The sequence below is a fragment of the Mandrillus leucophaeus genome, unplaced genomic scaffold, assembly GCF_000951045.1.
Source record: "Mandrillus leucophaeus isolate KB7577 unplaced genomic scaffold, Mleu.le_1.0 Scaffold83, whole genome shotgun sequence".
Taxonomy (NCBI): domain Eukaryota; kingdom Metazoa; phylum Chordata; class Mammalia; order Primates; family Cercopithecidae; genus Mandrillus; species Mandrillus leucophaeus.
Window position 1 is genome coordinate 1,911,569 of NW_012109030.1, and position 18,247 is coordinate 1,929,815.

Genomic DNA, 18,247 nt, shown 5'->3' on the forward strand with positions numbered 1-18,247 from the left:
CCCTGGGGAAGCCGGACGCCGCTGATCGCGCCTCTCTGCTGCGCTGCGGCCGCGCTGGGGATGATGATGTGGTCTCCTGCCTCGCAGGCGTTCAACCTGGACGTGGAAAAGCTCACGGTGTACAGCGGTCCCGAGGGCAGCTACTTCGGTTACGCTGTGGACTTCCACATACCCGACGCCCGCACGTAAGTCTCCCGACCCGGAGAGGTGCGCGCTGGGGCGAACGCTCTCCGGGGTCCGGTCCCAGCAGCTCTGCCGCGCAGTCCCCGCAGCCTGGGATCCCTGTCCTGCCGCCCGCCCGGGGTCTCGTCTCTCTCCCCGCCACCAGCCCCTTCTCTCCCCTGCCCTGCTAGATGTGCCTTGTGAACTTTGAGCTAGAGATATGCCACTTGCATAGAACACGCAAGTCCTGGGTGTTCCGGGTACCAAGACGCACGCATCCCACAAAGGAGAGAACGGGACCCAGAAGACCAAAGCCAATTAAAACCACGACCACAGTGCGGTCTGTTTATGCAGAGCCTGTAACCATTGCGTCTGGGCGCAAGAGCTGTCGGCTACCAGCAGCTGGGCTCTGTCTTAGGCTTCCTCCCACCCCACCCCCTTCTCTCATCTCACTGTAGCCACAGAGCTCCACCTAGAGAAGCAGGACCGTTTGCACTCTTGCAAACCAAGCTGAGGACCCCCATAGGTTTCCAAGAGGAAATCAAGTTTGACAGTGGGTCCTCATCATAAATACGTTCCTGTCCTCCACACCTGCCCCAGTGTCTCCGGGCAGGAGGCTACAGAGACTGTATTGCATGCGCACGCTTTTGTGGCGCCTAAAGAGTGACTTTCTTCAACTCTATCGCAGAGCGAGTGTCTTGGTGGGGGCACCCAAAGCCAACACCAGCCAGCCCGACATCGTGGAAGGGGGAGCCGTCTATTACTGTCCTTGGCCCGCGGAGGGGTCTGCGCAGTGCAGGCAGATACCATTTGACACCACTAGTAAGTGACATTTGTCCTTCTAAGCTGCAGGCCTGGGTTTGGGAGAACCAGGGTCATCCCAGAGAAGAGTTCCCGCTGTCTTGGTGCCATGCTCATTTAGCTTGTCTGATGTGTCCGTGTTGTGGCTGTGTGGGTCTCTAGAGAAATCAGTTTTTTCAACTCTGAGTTAGATGAAGGAAGATGTTTAGTGAACCCTAGAGAAAGGACACTATTTTGACCCTGAGTGTTTGGATGCATCCTGGCAACTCCTGTTTCTTTACCGTTCTGGAATGAGCATTTGCAGGGCGAGTGGATGTTTTGGAGAAATACAAAAGCTACGTCCTAACTTTGACTGTGGAGAGAATTTGGTTGCTTTTCAAGGACAGATGTGGAAAAAGAGAGCTCTTTAGCGTTTCCAGTGTCCAAGCTCCGGAGGCAGGACTTAGCTGCCCCAGACCCAGACATCTCTCCGTGTTGCTGTTTAATTCTTTACAGAAAGAAAGAATTTTCTTTCAAAATATTAGACATTGGATGCAAACTAGTGCAGGCAGAGTGTGGATGGATTACATTCATTTCCAAAATCCCTAGACAGATGTTTCTTATTTAATTAAAGGGAAAATACATTTTAAACAATTCAGTCTGGTTATGTTTTCTCTGGTGTTTTCTCTTTAGAGCCTGAGAAAATAATTTAAATGCAATGCTTTCAAAAACATTAACACCGAATGCTTTAATTTTTACCACCAAAACTTTATGAATTCAAAAGGTATATATTATCAGAAAGTAAATATCTCTTTCCAGAAAAACGCGAATATGTCAGCTTGAATAATGGTCCTTGATAAATAATCATTTAAAATACCTTTTGCATCACACAACTATTTTATGACATCATACTTGATCTCTTTGATTTTTAATTGTTTGATTAGTGTGTACATAGAATTTATGCAGAATATTTTCACAGAATTTCGATGAAATTGGCTGGCTGATATTTACCTGTTACTATAACTAATTTGTATCTTTTTTGTTAAAGGAGAAAACAATTTCAGTCCCATAAATATGAAAATATTTCAAAGCAAAACATACTATGTAAGCATTACCTTGAATTATGACCAAATTAGGAAAGTATTTTATAAAAGCATTGGAAAATTATATTTTTATCATACCTGTCTCTGTATGGTCACAATAGCTTATCATTTTATTAAATAATTCTGTTATTTTATACCAGTTTTTATAAGCTTTTACTTTTAAATTTGAGTATTAGCCACCAGGAAGATTAAACCTTTTGATATTAATTTGTGACAGAAATCTTTTAATTAGTTATTTTATCAAGACTTGAGATGCTTTTTAGCTACTGCTCTCTAGTTTAAGAATAAGCTTTCTAAATCAGAAGAATTAAACATTTAAACATAAAATTAATGCCATTTTAATAATTCATACCCAAATCATTTGTATTTTTAAAAGTATTTTAAGCTCAGGCCAAATAAAGACATCATTGACATTATTTGAATTTACATTAAGGAAAGTATTTATATTTTGAGACATGGTTGATGTGTTTTCCCCAAGAAGCAATTTATGGTCGCAGAAAAAAATTTAATAATCTTCTTGTATAGTCTCATAACATATCAAATCAGGATCTGATTAGTATATTTTTCTTTTAATAAAGGAAGAATCAGTGTCTGCCTAGATAAGTGACACCTGACTTACTTTGTAAGTATTCATCCCAATAGATGTCATAGGCCAATAGATGAAAAACCAGAGAATCCAGATGTCAACTATGAATTTTAAAAAAAATTGACCACTCCTAACTGAAAATTTTCAATATTAAATTACAAGAAGTAGGCCAGGCAAGGTGGCTCATGCCTGTAATTACAGCAATTTGGGAGGCCGAGGCAGGTGGATCACTTGAGGTCAGGCGTTCAAGACTAGCCTGACCAACGTGGTGAAACCCCATCTCTACTAAAAATACAAAATCAGCCGGGTGTAGGGGTGGTTGCCTGTAATCCCAGCTACTTGGGAAGCTGAGGCAGGAGAATCACTTGAACCCAGGAGGGAGAGGTTGCAGTTAGTCAAGATAGTGCCGTTGCACTCCAGCCTGGGCAACAAGAGTGAAACTCCATCTCAAAAAAAAAAAAAAAAAATACAATAGGTAATATTTTCCAAGTTCATTCTAAAGCAATTGCTTGAAGCCTTGAATTCACTTTCCCATAGAGAACTAATGCTGAAAGATGTGCTTTGGTTTCCAGAATAGCCCACAGGAATGCACTTAACCCTAATTGTAGCTGAATTATATTTGCAGTAAATCAGTAGGGGACAAACTAGAACAATTTGGCAATTCAATAGAAAAATAATGTCCAGAAAAGATCAGTGTTACTTGGAGAAAGACAATGTCCTCTTTTGTGTAGGTTAGGAAAATGTCTGGATATCTCAAAGGGCTTTAGAGATTGATGCTGCTCATTCCACAGTATGTTTTATTGTACTTCCAAATATATAGTGGTTTACTTGAAAAATAGATGAATGCACTAATCTTACTATTATACTTATCAATGACAATCATAATAATTTCAGAATTCATAAATGGAACAAAGTGAGGGAAAGAAGGAGGGAGAAAAATAGATGTTCCTGAAATAATTGAACAGGAAATTTAAAAAGCAAGGCAGGAAAGGCTACACAAGTTTGTGAGAAATGAATGGTCCATGACAGAATGAACAACGCTGTGACCTGTGAAAGACAGGGAGGTTCCACTAGGAGAGGAGAAAGGAATTGTTGGGAAAAGAAAGTTCCCCACGTCAGCCATCAGGGGGTACTGTGGGCCCAGAAACCTTGACTGCCAGTGGGAATGGCCTGAAAACGGGTGTGGGGAAGGAAGCCACTGCCAAAGCTCAGGTGTTTGCTACCAAGTGGTTGCTCACTCTCTACACTTCATCTGTGCCAATTGCTTTATCCTTATACCCTTAGACAGTGGAACTGGCAGTGGCGGCTACTTGACGCAAAGCTGTGCAAGTGAAGAAGGCACAGCAGAAGCCAGAGTAGCTATTTCCAATCTGAACATCAGCTTTGTGGACAAAGTGGAATGTTAAAGCCAAAGATGAAAGGTGGAAACAGACATCACTGGTTCTGGGTCCTGAAGTCGGCGTTGCCAGAGGCATCCCATTTATACATTGCTATTATGTACCAGACACTATACACACATTGTTTCTACTACATAAAACAAATCAAAACTACTATGTAAAACTCATTCTGTAAGTAAGGAAACTGACATCAAAGGTATACCCAAGACCGTAGAGTGGTAAGTGGTAGAGGCAGGACTGGAATAGAGGTCTGCCCAGTTCACAGCCTTCTTCTTCAACCTGCCTTCCTTCCAGAAATGGGGAGAGGATTGACCCTGATAGACTGCAAGTTCAGGATTATGACTAAGCCCCCAAGGAGCTCTGGAAGGCTATATTCACTTTCCCTCCCTCTCCTCCATTCCTCTACTCCAACAGTGGCTTTACAATTCCATTTTAAATGATTCTCCAGAGAAGGGGTGAAAAGGATAAACAGTTTTGGCAGAAGCATTGTAGAAGCAGGGTTTGTCTTGGTGGGAATGGTGGGTCGCATTTGCGCCTGGTTTGCTCAGACTCCCACAGAATGCCCCTTTCACGGTCTCTGATAAGCTGCCTCCTGAGTTACTCTCTGCCCAGTGCCAGTAATGTATTGTTCTCCCCCACAAAAAAGGGAGACAATTTCTCTGCTTAACTAAATAGTGGCCCCAAATTGGCTTCTGCATAATGGAGTGTGATGTGTCAGGCATAAATACGTATATTGCAAATATTCATCTGTCAAGTCATTGGTGACTTTCCTGGTCTTTTACCCTACTTTTACAACAACATCTGAATTCAAGACATCCTAAGTAAATTTGACCTTTCAATGAAGTGGTTTCAACTTGTTCAGGTTCCTGGGGTGTCTACAATTGGGTGTTCTGCGCCGGTAACCAAGTAAATTCTCTCAGCTTAGACTTTGAGGGAGGCAGCCCTATAATTGAGTCCCAGAGTCCAGTTAGGATCCTGTTCCTCCATTTATTTAAGGTCAATGGTCATTTTCTAAAAACTGCCTTTCAGGTTTTTTTCATGAAATAATCATTATTTATTTTATTTTTACCTTATCATATAACTTGATTTTTTTTAACATTTCTCATGATAAATACAAAAACAGAGGAAGCTTGCACTAGTCCAGAATGTCTAATGAATGAATACCAGAAGCATATGCTGGTGGGGGAGGTGAAAAGAGTTGATAATTTTCCTGCTCTGTACAAAATCAAGGGGTTCCAAAAAAAAAAAAAGCACTTCTCTTGTCTCCCTTCTGTCTTTCCCTGTTTACTTCAATAGAAGAAAATTCCTCCTATCACCAAATTGATTTCTTTCACTTTTGTCTCAGAAACTCTTTAAACTATGTGCCATGACTTAAACAGCTTAAAATATCACATCTGCCTAATTCACGCCTCCGGCTTCTGCGTCTACTCCAAGGTTCCCTTTCTTCTTTTTCCTACATTTTCCAAACCAATGCATGGGTTAAAGAATGTTAGGTTGTAACCCTTCTGCTAAAAGGGAGAATGAATGAGACAATGAAACGGACTCTCACCTTTGGAATAATGAAGAGCAAATTGCAACATAGTTTCAAAGTATAGCAGGCAAGTATTTGATTGTTTGAAGGGCAAGTTGCAACATAGTTCCAAACTATAGCATACAAGTATTTGATTGTTTTAAATGCTCAAGTAAAATGTTTGAGGAAAAAGGTGATGCGTGCTAATTAATGATGATAATCATCAAAGTACTAATAATGATAGAGAAGCAATACAGCTGGGAACCAGTCACAATGAGGAGCCCACATAAAAAGCAGACAGGAAGAGGTAGGAGGTGCCATTGAGATTTGGAAATCATCTGAGAAAAACTAGCAGAATTTGCCTGGTTTCAACTTAGTATCCCTGTGTTAAAAAAAGAAAAGAAAACTTAAAATGGAAGACAGTTTGGTTAGGATATTTCAAAGCTCTGGAATGACAAGGTTTTTGTTGGAATTGCGGGAGACCGGAAGCCTTTGTTTTGGGGGGTCTGTTTCATTTTGTGTTGAGTGATCCCACAATGAGAAGCAGCTTAAAGCATCTGGTTCTGCAACTGACATAGGGTTGTTTTTTGATAGTGCTGGGTGTGCTCTTTTACTCATGTGAGGGTTGGGAAACATATTGGCTGCATAAGTCTTGCCTTTCTAGCTTCCCCAGAAAGAAATCAGTTTTTGTTCAGGAACAAAGAAAAGAAAAATGTAAGTTAAAGCTACCCAAGTAAATGACACAGGAAATAACATAAATAGGACAGGACTCAGGGACAGGAGAAGCCTGTGCTCGAGTAAGTTCAATTGGAAGGTTACAAAGGTGGGGAAAGAGGGAAACCCAAAGATAACCTGCTCTTTTCAAGACTTAACAATGAAAGTAAGTGTTGCTACTCAGAAAAAAAGAAGCAGTGTGTGCACACGCACTCACAGCACAATATTTGCAGAAATCTTCCTCTGCTAAGTGCTGATCCAACTGAGTCATCAAAGGTGGTTTATAAGCTGGATGTCTTACTTATGATTCTAGAAGCAATTCATGATGGCTACTATGCCTGGATATGTTGGCATGACAAAGGCAACCATTATCCCTACATTTCTCTCTGTTAGTTCAGACTTCATGCAACAGAACACAACTGAACCTTGGTATGAGACGGGAGGAGGCAGCAGTCCCTACAGCCCATAGCAACTGAGGAAGCAATTAGAAAAAGGAAGTCCTTGAAACTCCAACTAGAAATGGGAAACAGATCTGCTGTATGGCTAGTTGAGCAGTATGAGCATTAGGCGCCCGTTGTTAAATCTGCAAAATTCTTTCAAGAAACTGGAAGTCTGTGTGAGGGAACAGGCTTCCAGGTTCTTGGCAGGAATATTCTGTGTAGCCTCTGCAGCATGCTGGGAGAAATGGCTTGAAATTATCTTGAAATAGTCTTGAAATTATTCTGAAAGGAAAAATACACTTTCACATTTAAGCTGACAGGTTGAGATGTGCACAATCACACTTTACCTGTTAGTGTATAACAAGTCTTGTATCTGGGAATTGCATTGATGGAGAGAGTTACCAACTTTATGAAAAAGCTCAGCTCAGGGGTGCCCTGATGGATTCCATGCCAGTACATGAACACGGATTTTTTTTTTTTTTTTTTTTTTTTTTTTTTTTTTAGATGGAGTCTGGTTCTGTCACCCAGGCTAGAGTACAGTGGCACAGTCTCGGCTCACTGCAACCTCCACCTCCCAGGTTAAAATGATTCTCCTGCCTCAGCTTCCCAAGTAGCTGGGATTAAAGGTGCCTACCGCCATGTCCAGCTAATTGTGTGACTTTTTTGTTTTGTTTTGTTTTGTTTTTTAGTAGAGACAGGGTTTCACCATGTTGGCCAGGCTGGTCTTGAACTCCTGACCTCAAGTGATCCACCTGCCTTGGCCTCCCAACGTGCTGGGATTACAGGCATGAGTCTCCATGCCGGGCCATTGAACATTGATTTTTGAGGAAGATAGTTGAAAGACTAATTATTGGTTTTATTCAAAAAACACTCATTCATCCTTTAATCAGCAAGCATGTTCAAAGCATTTTAAAATAATTTTTATTTTTCAAAATTCGGCTTAAATACATGTTTACAAATAACATATTTATTGCATAAAGCAAGGTGTTCCTCCATAATGAAATCCTATAATAGATTAAAGTAGTTTCAATTCTAGGTTACATGATAAGGAGATTTAAGATATGCCAACTAATTGTGACTAAGTGATTTATACTTAAAACCAAATACATTTAATACATCAGCTACGGACTGCTGTAGAATTAAGGTGGGCAGCTCTTAGATGAATGTCATTAGATGGTCTGGAAGGAGTGGAGCTCCACCTCAACCCTGCTGAAAGGCCAGAGTTTAGGTCTGTGGTGTTTAGTGTATCCGCCCGCAGTTCTGCAAATTGAGAAACTTTCCTAGACTAATAAATACTGAAGAAAGTGATTCTTTACTCTTTCTTTCTTTCTTTCTTTCTTTCTTTCTTTGGTAAAATTAAGGTATAGATTATGAAAATAAGTGTTTATAGAAGTGATTTCCAGGCATTGGGAGTGGAAGAGATGAGTTGACTCCAAAGGTGTAATAGAAGGGAATTTTTTGGGTGGAGGGTTGATGGAACTTTCTGTATCTTGATTGTGGTGGTGGATACATGACTGCCTGTATTTGTCAAAACCCATGATGCTGTAGATCACCAAAAGTGGATTTTATAAATATATTTTTAAAATCTATATTAATACAATATGTAAATAAAATAAATGTATAAATAAATACAAACAAAAGGTGAAGAGAAAAATCCTTTACGGAGAATGCAAGAGAGTTACATATCTGATACGATGATTCAATGTGATTTTGTGGCTGTTGCTCTGAGCCCGTGGGCAATAGGCTTTTAGGCTATGGGAGGATTTGATAGAACAATACCTGGGAGTGTAAAGTCACATATCCCTGAGAAGCATAGGTCACTGCTCCTAAGTAAGGCTGAATGGTTAGTCAGATCATCATTTAGGAACTTCTTTAACATTCTTTAAATAAAGGATCATATGTTCTGAATGTGTTTGATAAGAAGAGTGCGAATGCAAACACATTGCATAAGAATATCTATGCAATGACTTGTATCATTCCTATATCCTGATGAAATTCAGGCACAAAACTTCCTCTCTAGTAGTCACTGAAGAGAGCTCACTTTAAATACCTGATCATAGTTATCAAAATTAGTATAATGGCACTGCAGGGTATTTACTTAGAAACATTTGGTCAGTTTTCTTCTTTGGCTCTGATATTTGACATATGAACACAGATTTGAATATGATATTGCAAAAAACCCTGTATCAGCCTGCCCTGATTTCCAGGACATACTGACACCAGACAGAAGGGCACACACCACTGCCTGTCTCTTATACACATCTAGATGGGTATAAGAGACAGACACTATACGCAGCATCTCACCCCAGGTATAGCAGTGGAAGTAAATCTCCTGTGGCCATGTTATAGTTCTATTCCAATTGTCTCAGTTATCAGAGACTGTGATTTCCCCAGATGTCTCCAGCCTATGCCTGCCCCCTCTTGCCTCACTGATGATGCAACTGATCTCTTTATCACAGTGCCACACAGTACAGCACAGCTTGTCTCTCTAGAGTGCCGCGAACAACTCTTGCATACACACGTGTTGTCACACACCCTGCACCGTGTCCTCCTGCCTTCTTAGCCACCCAGGACATCTGATCTTCCAGAATGATTTCCTGATGCTTCTGGCTTCTCTCCTCCTACAGTTCCCACCAGGATACATTTTCGGAAATTAATTCTAAAGTAGCTACAAATCCTTTTTTAAAAAGAAAGAAAAGGGGTACAACCCTAAGTAAATAATGTTTTTGAATAACCTATATATGGATAGTTAATCAAATTAGGGCATAAAAGCACACAATTAAATATTATATAACCATTAAAAATGAAGTCTACAAAGAAGATTAATATGAGAAGATGCTTTTGTTTCAATGGTAAATAAAAAACATAAAATTCAAAATGGTGTTTACAACTTCTTGAAGAGTATAAGAAGGAAATTGTAATGAGAAACTGTCTTTGGGAAATGTGATTAAGACTTTTTTTTCTCATACATTTTTTTTTTCTTGTTGTCAAACCATGAACAAGTATTTATTTATGATCAGGAAAAATAATGAAAAAATTAAACACAAAAAAATGTAGATGAAATGAGTGAGTTCACTAAAGTGCTGTAAAGATTAACAATAAAAGATCAGAATCAAAGCTCTGGATTGGAAGATGGCAATCTTAGTTGTTCCCTCTCTTGTCTTGGGAGCAGATGCTTGACTGGTTTAGAAAAGCATTCATTTATATAAGGTACCTAGGTTCTAAAATACTAAAGACCAAGGGTATTTTCAGTAACAATATGTGTAAAAATAAGAAGATGCAGTACAAGTCTCACCTGTTTTCATTCTAGATTATCTTTAAAGACAGAGATACAGACTTGCTCTGACACGGCAGTTTCAAGAGCTGTTTGTGTGTAGAATAGTTTTGAGTGTGTCTGAGTAAGACGATCTTGCCAGAAGTTAATTCACAATTTATTTAGACTGCAATCAGTTCACAAAACTTGTTATAAGAGCCCATAGGAAAGAAATCAAGAGTGACCATAGGTCCAGATAATCCCATAGACCTTAAAATATGGAAGGCATTGGATAGAGTCAAGACATCCAGATAAACTCATGAAGTAGTATCAAAAATCATAGCATGAATTGGTGTTTAGTTCTTGCTCTGTTATGTACAATAATGAGATTTTTCTTTTCTTTAAAACATTATGTATGTGTCTAGAGCATGTCTTCCGGGGTGCACCATTCTACTCAGTCCCAAGTAAGGTTTGTAAATGTTCTGTAAAGGTGTGTCTGTTTACCAAGTAAAGAGTATGTCAACACACTTGCTTACAATCTCGGCCGAGCAGAGAAAAGTGAGACGTTTCAAGGAGGGGAACTGACAGAATGAAAGCTGGAGCAGAGTTTCTGAAAATCTCTTGCACATTATTCTTTTGCGCAAAAATGAACAAAAAAAGTTTTATGTCAAATGAGTTTGCAAATGACTGCATTTGCTCCCTTTCTATGACACTTACAATGCATATTCTCTTAGAAAATGCACTAAGAATTCACAAACGAAAGCAACCTATTGGATTCATAGGATGGGACCTTTGTGACATTCATTAGTTCTCCTCACATTTATGAGGCCAAAGCAGACCCAAATGGCTGTAGAAACAAATGACCCTGTATCTTTGGTTTAAAGCATCTAAGGTTTATATCTTGCTCACACTGTATGTTCAGTGTGATTTGATAGTGAGGCTTGGCCAGTTCAAGCCACACAGGGACCCGGCTTCATGGAGATTCCTTATTGGCACGGGTGTCTGAGATCCCCCTAATTGGAAAAGGGGTGTGTCCAATTGCACACTGTCTGTTACAGCTTCCACCTGGAATTGACATTTATTATTTGACATATTTTGTAGGCCAAACCATGCCTAGGAGGTTTGTTGGGCCAATCTGTTTAACTATGGAAAACTTTACTTATCTGCACCTATCAAAATTATATCTACCATCTTTAAAAGAGCCTGAGAAAGCAAATGAACACAAACAGATTGTCTTTGGGAAACGTGATTAAAACTGTTTTTGTTTTTTTTTTAATTTTATTTCGCAGGACATGTTTTTAGGACACTCAGATAGTTCGAATACACAGTTATTCAGGGGAGACAGTCTCAACCCCTTCACCTATTAACAGACACATGGCAAGGAGAGGATGTTTTTGTGAACAGATTCAAAGATATGAGTGAGACTTTTATACCAACACTCAGTCCCCAACCTGTTCCACCTGGTCTCCACTGGATATTTTTTTTCTCTTTTCTTTTTGTTTCTCTACTCCTGTGATAGATTATCCATTCTTTACCACCAAGATTACCTGGGAAGACTGGATGACCTTCTTCCTTTCACTGTGGTTCCTCAGGTGACATATTATTAAATCATAACACACTTTAACACACTTTCACTTATTAAATGTCATCTAAGGGGGAAAAAGAGAGTTGAAAATCAAGCTTAGTGTTAGCAAACAGTAAAATTAAGTTTCAGGGGCTACTGTTTGCAACACTGCACAGGCAGATGCTGTTCTTGATGTGGGAGTATGTCCACGAACAAAGCCTAAGGTCTTGCCCCTTTGGACAGGGTTCATAGTAACAGCCAGTGACAAGTGGAGGAAAAGAAAGCAAAGGTCAAGAGGACAGAGAATGGTGTGTGTGTGTGTGCACGCACACGCGCGCATTTATTTTAGCTTGGGCAGGCCATTCGCTTTCCATTGCTACTATAACAAATGACCACATGCTTAGTCGCTTTAAACAACACAAATTGATTATCTTTTTTCTTTCTTTCTTTCTTTCTTTTTTTTTTTTTTAAAGAAGGAATCTTACTTTGTCACCCAGGCCAGAGTGCAGTGGCATGATCTAGGCTCACTGCAACCTCCATCTCCCAGGTTCAAGTAATTCTCCTGCCTCAGCCTCCCAAGTAGCTGGGATTATAGGCACCCACCACCAAGCATGGATAATTTTTGTATTTTCAGTAGAGACGAGATTTCACCATGTTGACCAGGCTGCTCTTGAACTCCTGACCTCAGGTGATCCACCAACCTTGGCCTCCCAAAGTGCTAGGATTACAGGTGTGAGCCATTGCACCTAGCCTTGATTATCCTATAGTTCTGGAAGTCAAAGCCTAAAATGGGTCTCCCTGGGCTAGCATCAAGGTGTTGGCAGAGCTGCATTCCTTCTGGAAGCTCTTGGGAGAACCTATTTATTTCCTTGCCTTTTCCAGCTCCTACAGGTGACCCACATTCCTTGGCTCAGGGCTCCTTTCCATTTTCAAAAGTAGCAACATCTTCTTCCACTGCCGTATCTCTGGATCTCCTTTTTTGGCCCCTTCTTCTACCTGATAGTATCCGTATCATTACATCAGATCCACATGTATGATCCAAGATAATCTACCATTTTGAGGTCAGCTGATTAGCAACCTTAATTTCATTTGCAATCTCAGTCCCTCTTTGCCATGTAGCCTAATATTGTCAGTTTTGGGGATTCAGATGTAGCCCTCTTGGGCGGTATTATTTTGTGTACCACAGGTGGTCACAAGAACTTTCACTGAGGAGGTGATATCTGCGCAAGGGCCTAACTTGAGTGAGGAAGGGAGCCAAGTGGCATCCAAGGGAGACATGTTCTAGGTTGTAGGAGTGTCAGTGTTGGAGTGTGGAGATGTGGATGTGCTTGGGAAATGGAGAAAGGTTGCTGAACTAGAGAAAAGCAAGTCAGGGCAAGAGTGATAGAAAATTAGGCCAGAAGGCCAGGTATAAGCAAGATGGTATAGTATCTTCATGGCCAAGGTCAGGATTTGGGATTTCATTCTAAGAGTGGTGGGCAGCCAATGGTGGGTTTTGAGTAAGGAAGTAACATAATTTGAATTATGGTTTTTTAAAGATCAGTTTTGGTTAGCCATGGTGGCTCACATTTGTAATCCCAGCACTTTGGGAGACAAAGGCAGGAGGATCACTTGACACCAAGACTTTGAGACCAGTCTGGGCAGTGTAGCAAGATCATATCTCTACAAAAAATGTAAAAAAAATTAGCAGGGGCAGTAGTGGGCACCTGTAGTCCAACTACTAGGGAGGCTGATGTGGGAGGACCACTTGAGCCCTGGAGTTAGAGGCTGCAGTGAGCTATAATTGTGTTACTGAACTCCAGCCTGACAGAGTGAGTGACAGGAGGGAAAAAGAAGGATCAGCTTAGCTTTGTTGAAAAAATAGACTACAGACAAGGAAGAGCAGAAGCAAGCAAGCAAGGAGACTAGGTAGAAGACCGTTCCCTTTCCAGTGAAACGTAAGTATGGCTGAGATTGAGTGGTGGCAGTGAGAGCTGAGGAATGGTTGGTTTGGGGATTTATTTGAAAATGCAGTTAGTAGCTTATCATTATGCATCAGATGAAGAGTGCAAAATAAAGAGGAAATTTTGGCCTAAGTAACTGAACAAATAGGACTTAGAGAACAGTGGGTAAAGAGCATGTCTTAGATGAAATACCCAGGGTTGAGTCCAGATATGTGAAATTTAAGATGCTTATTAGACCTCCCAGCAGATGTCAAACGGGCACTTGGATAAATAAACCCAGAGCTCAGGCAAGATGTCTGAATACAAAGGTAATATTTAAGGCCATGACTTAGGGAGTGAGTGTGGATGAAGAGAAGAGGAGGGAGGCAAAGAGAGGCCAAGAGACAAGAGCAGCAAAGAGATGAGAACGAGCTTGAGATTGAGCCCTGGGGCACCACGACATTTACAGAAATACTGGGGATCTGAGGAGGATGTGAATAAAACACAAGGAAGGAGCCACCAGTTAGGTAAAAGAAAGCCATGAAGCCAGTAAAGAAAGTCTTGTGAGGTGACGTGAAATGAGGGTGGAAACTTGGAACATATGATTTGACAATTGAAGGTTACTGATGACTGAAAAATCCAGTTGCAGTGGAGTGTGTCAAGAGAGAATGGGAGATGGCCAATGGAACAGAGTAAGTGCGTGTAGCCATTTTTAAAGTTTGGCTATAAATAGGACCAGAGAAATTTAATCATTAAAAAGGTATTATAGCTTGATCGTAGTCTAATAGGTTCAGATGACTGTAAGAGAGAGAGAGAGCATAGTTAGGAACAAATTTCTGAGTGGAAGGGAATAGAGGGGACTCTTATACAAATGGAAGGATTGGCCTTAGAGCAGCAGAAATGCAGTTCATCTGCAGTGGAAGGAGGGCAGGCAGAGCCACGAAAGAACCGAGAATGGGCTGCTGGATTGGATGGCAGGAGGAAGAAAATGATCTTTTTTCATTGCTTACATTTTCTCATTGAAATGAGAAGCAAGGTCACCATCTGACATTGAGGAGGTCAAAGAGAAGGTTGGGAGAAAAAGGAAATTCAAAGAGTAGTGACAGGATGGCAGAGTAAGTGGAGTCATGAAATAATAGGGATTACCAGGCAGTAAGTTGGATAAGTAACATTTTGCCTCTGCTCAGCCTATAGCACGGCTGTTTGGGGTAGGATTTAAGAAGATCTCCCACAGAATAATCTCCTCTTGAGTGTTAATCTTCTCTAAGGATAAATCACAGAAACAGAAGGTTTGAATTCTGCAGTGCCTATTTTGTGTAACATTGGGAATGATGACTTTAAAAAAACAAACAAACAGCAACAACAACAAAACATAATACGAACTGTTCTGTTAGGTGAATGGTTGGAACCCTTTACTATATCTTTTGGCAGCAGACATGAGATTCTCAGAAATATAAGACCATGTAACAGGAGGTAGTGTAAATACATTTTCAAGTGTTATTGGGAGGCAAATTTATACAGCCTTCATCGTGAAACCCAATCATATCCTGTATTTAAAAGTACTCCTTTGAGGTCATCTTGAAGAAATTTGTGTCAGTGAGTCGCCTTCCTGAGATGCCCATGCTGAGAGGTTTTCATTACTTCTTGAAGCAAATAAATGATTGGGTACTAAATAGAAGCATGCTGTGTTCCTGGCCATCAGGAGTTGACACTGAAGCCATACTGAGAGTACTCATTTCCCTGGCTGCACATGACTACGATATGTGATCCTAGGTAATTATTCCAAGTGTGAAAAAAACATAGAGGTGAAAAAAAGTATGAAAGATTCAAGTATGAAGAAAGTCGAAAGTAAACCACTGTGGTTGAGAGTAGCAAAGATGATATTGGCATGGGAAGGGTTTCTTTGAGAAAGGTTGAGATTTTAGAAACAACTCTGGAAAGAAACAACTCTGGACAACATAGCAAGATCCTATCTCTACAAAAAAAATTAGCAAGTGCAGTAGCGTGCACCTAAGAAACAGGTGCATTTGAGAAACGACTCTGGCTTCAGGATAGAGAATGGGTTTGAAGGTGGCAATGCGGGGGGAAGGGAGACTGGTCAGGAAGCTGTTGCAGCAGTGGAGGCTAAAGAAAATGATGACCATAACTAGGAAAGTGGCGACAAGGATGGAAAGAGGTGGATGGATTTGGGAGATAACAAAAGGAAGCATCGACAAGAATTGATGACTCATTGAAATTTGGGAGTGCAAGGTCGGGGATCGTCAAGGATGCATTCCAAGATTCTGGCTTCGTTAATGGTGTTACCATTTATATTAGGTAAAAATAATGAACAAGACAGACATCCTCTGATCTCACAATATTCAACTTTGATGGGATACTAGTGCCTGGCTCTTCTAATCTGGGCCTAAGTGCTGTAACAGCAGAAAGTGAAGAAGGCTTCAGATGTGCAAAATAAGGACTCCTATGCTTGAATGAATGGGGGGCTTTTGTGTGTTGGGGGAGGATTTTCAGAGAGTACAACATGAAAAGTTGGAGCTGAAGAGTGGTGTGTGTGTTTGAGTATGCCTATGCGTGCATGTCTGTCTCTGGGATGGACAGATGAGAGAAAAAACCTGTTCCAGCCTGTGTGGATGTAGTGAAGTGGGTTGTAGAAGATGAGGTCAAAGTTGTCTCGATCAATAGAATCCACTGTAACCAGCTCTGTGTTTCGCACTGTTGTTTCATACTTGGGAGTTTTGCTTTTGTTTTTAGTCTGATCTGGCACAGATAACTTATCATTTCCCTTGGAAGAGATAATTCTTTCATTTCTCAATTCCCAATTTCCCTTGCATTGTATCCAAAATATTGCTTGCATCGTATAATCCATAGGTATTTCCTGACCAAATCATACATACTACTTAGTCGATTTATATATGAAAAACATTCTGAATGAGAGTATGTGATGTGGAAAAGCCATTCGTATTTACTAACAAGCAAATGTCTGAAGAACACTGGCTAGGCACTATGGGTTATTCAAGACAGGAAGTTAGAAATGTGATCTCTGCTCTTAAGGAAGACAGTCTAGACATGAAAATAATTACAGCACAAAATTTATGTTCTCATCCGGATCAGAAAAACTATACAATAGGCAGACTGTAATACAGTCTGTACTGTTGCTATTACAAACCCATATTTATGAAAATAGTTATTAAAACTCTAAAAGCATGCATTTAACTCACTTAGCTTTATTATAGTATTTGATTATATATGAAACTGAATATTTAAATAGTGATATGAACAAATAATTTAAAAGGGAAGTTTCATGATTTCCAGGAAAGAGTAGTTTATTTCACTATGAACTAAAGGAATAGTCTAGAAGCTTCTTAAATTCTGATTGAGTTTACCAAACTGAACAGTGACTAGGTCCAGGGAGTTGGATTCTAATGGCCTTTTAGTTGCTACTTTATACAATTACGTATACAAGTTTTGTTACTTTGCACTATTTGAAAATTTTGAAACAATAATTTCAAAGAATTTCAATTTGAAAAGATAAGAATTTTGAGCCCTATATTTTAAAACAGCCTTTTAAGGAGTGATTTGAACAAGTTGGCAAACAAGGAAAAAAGGAATTTCACAAAATAAATGTCTGAAAGAAGGCGGTGGAATGAGACTCAACATGGAACAGAAAGAAAGTTAAACCAAATGGAAAGGAAGCCCAATCAATACCCAGAGCTCAGGCTGTGGGGTCAAGATCTTCAGGTGGGCCGGGCGCAGTGGCTCACGCCTATAATCCCAGCACTTTGGGAGGCCGAGGCGGGTGGATCACCTGAGGTCAGGAGTTCGAGACTAGCCTGGCCAACATGGTGAAACCTCATCTCTACCAAAAACACAAAAAATAGCTGGGCATGGTGGCAGGCACCTGTAATCCCAGCTACTTGGGAGGCTAAGGCAGGAGAATAGCTTGAACCTGGGAGGTGGAGGTTGCAGTGAGCCAAGATAGTGCCATTTGCATGCCAGCCTGGGTGATAAGAGTGAAACTCCGTCTTAAAAAAAAAAAAAATTTCAAGTGCTAAAGGCAGTGTATTTATATTTGATCTTTGAGGTAAAGACAAGAAAATTATTTAATGTGAGTGTAAGCATGCACATATTTTTATATAGTATGCATACATGATATAAATAATGAAATAATCATTTAATAAAAATAACACATCTCTCAAACATCATAAGGAAAAGTGAATTAGTGTGATATTGTTTAAAGGGTTTTCAGAGTGGTTTTGGAGTATTTGGAGCCATGCATTTGGAAGTTCAATTTTCTGTGATATAAAAATCAATTCAGGTCCTTTTCTTGGATTTGTTTCTCATAGACAAGGAGTTCTCTGGCCACAGCTGTTTTATTTTGAATTTTACATATGACTATTCCCTGTTCTCAGATGCTTAGTTCCAATTAGAAATTTTACAGCATAAATCTGACTATGATAAAAATTATAAACAAATGGTTAAGGATTTATTTTACCCTTTTCCTGATTAAAAATGTCTGGATAGCTCCTGCAACTGCTTTAAGAAAATTTCCAAGGAGACAAACTTAAAGTGATGACTGAGGGTTATAGGGAAACCTACTGTTTTCTCTAGGGGGTCGAGGGCTTTATAAATAGTTTTCAAAAATTATCCTGTCTGCCAAAATGTTTGGTCACACCTGTGTCAGTTGCAACTCTTCTCTTCCTGTCCTAGGGTGATCTCTCTTCATTTGGTGTAATTCCTCTCATTTCACTACGCTAGAAGATTAGAAAAATCTGCTTACAGCCCACGTGTGCACCATATTCCACATCCCCTCAGTCCT

The 18,247-nt window shown here is 40.1% G+C and overlaps 1 protein-coding gene across 2 annotated transcripts in view; it reads left to right on the forward strand.

Annotated features, from left to right (window-relative positions):
- Nucleotides 1-6: 6 nt before the first annotated feature.
- ITGA8 (integrin, alpha 8) overlaps nt 7-18,247 on the forward strand; it is a 221,353-nt gene continuing 203,112 nt past the window's right edge. For both annotated transcript variants that reach the window (XM_011968109.1, XM_011968110.1), the window contains exons 1-2: nt 7-185; nt 851-984. In XM_011968109.1, the coding sequence (XP_011823499.1) occupies nt 61-185; nt 851-984 (259 nt within the window). In that variant the 5' untranslated portion in view covers nt 7-60. The remainder of the gene's footprint in view (nt 186-850; nt 985-18,247) is intronic.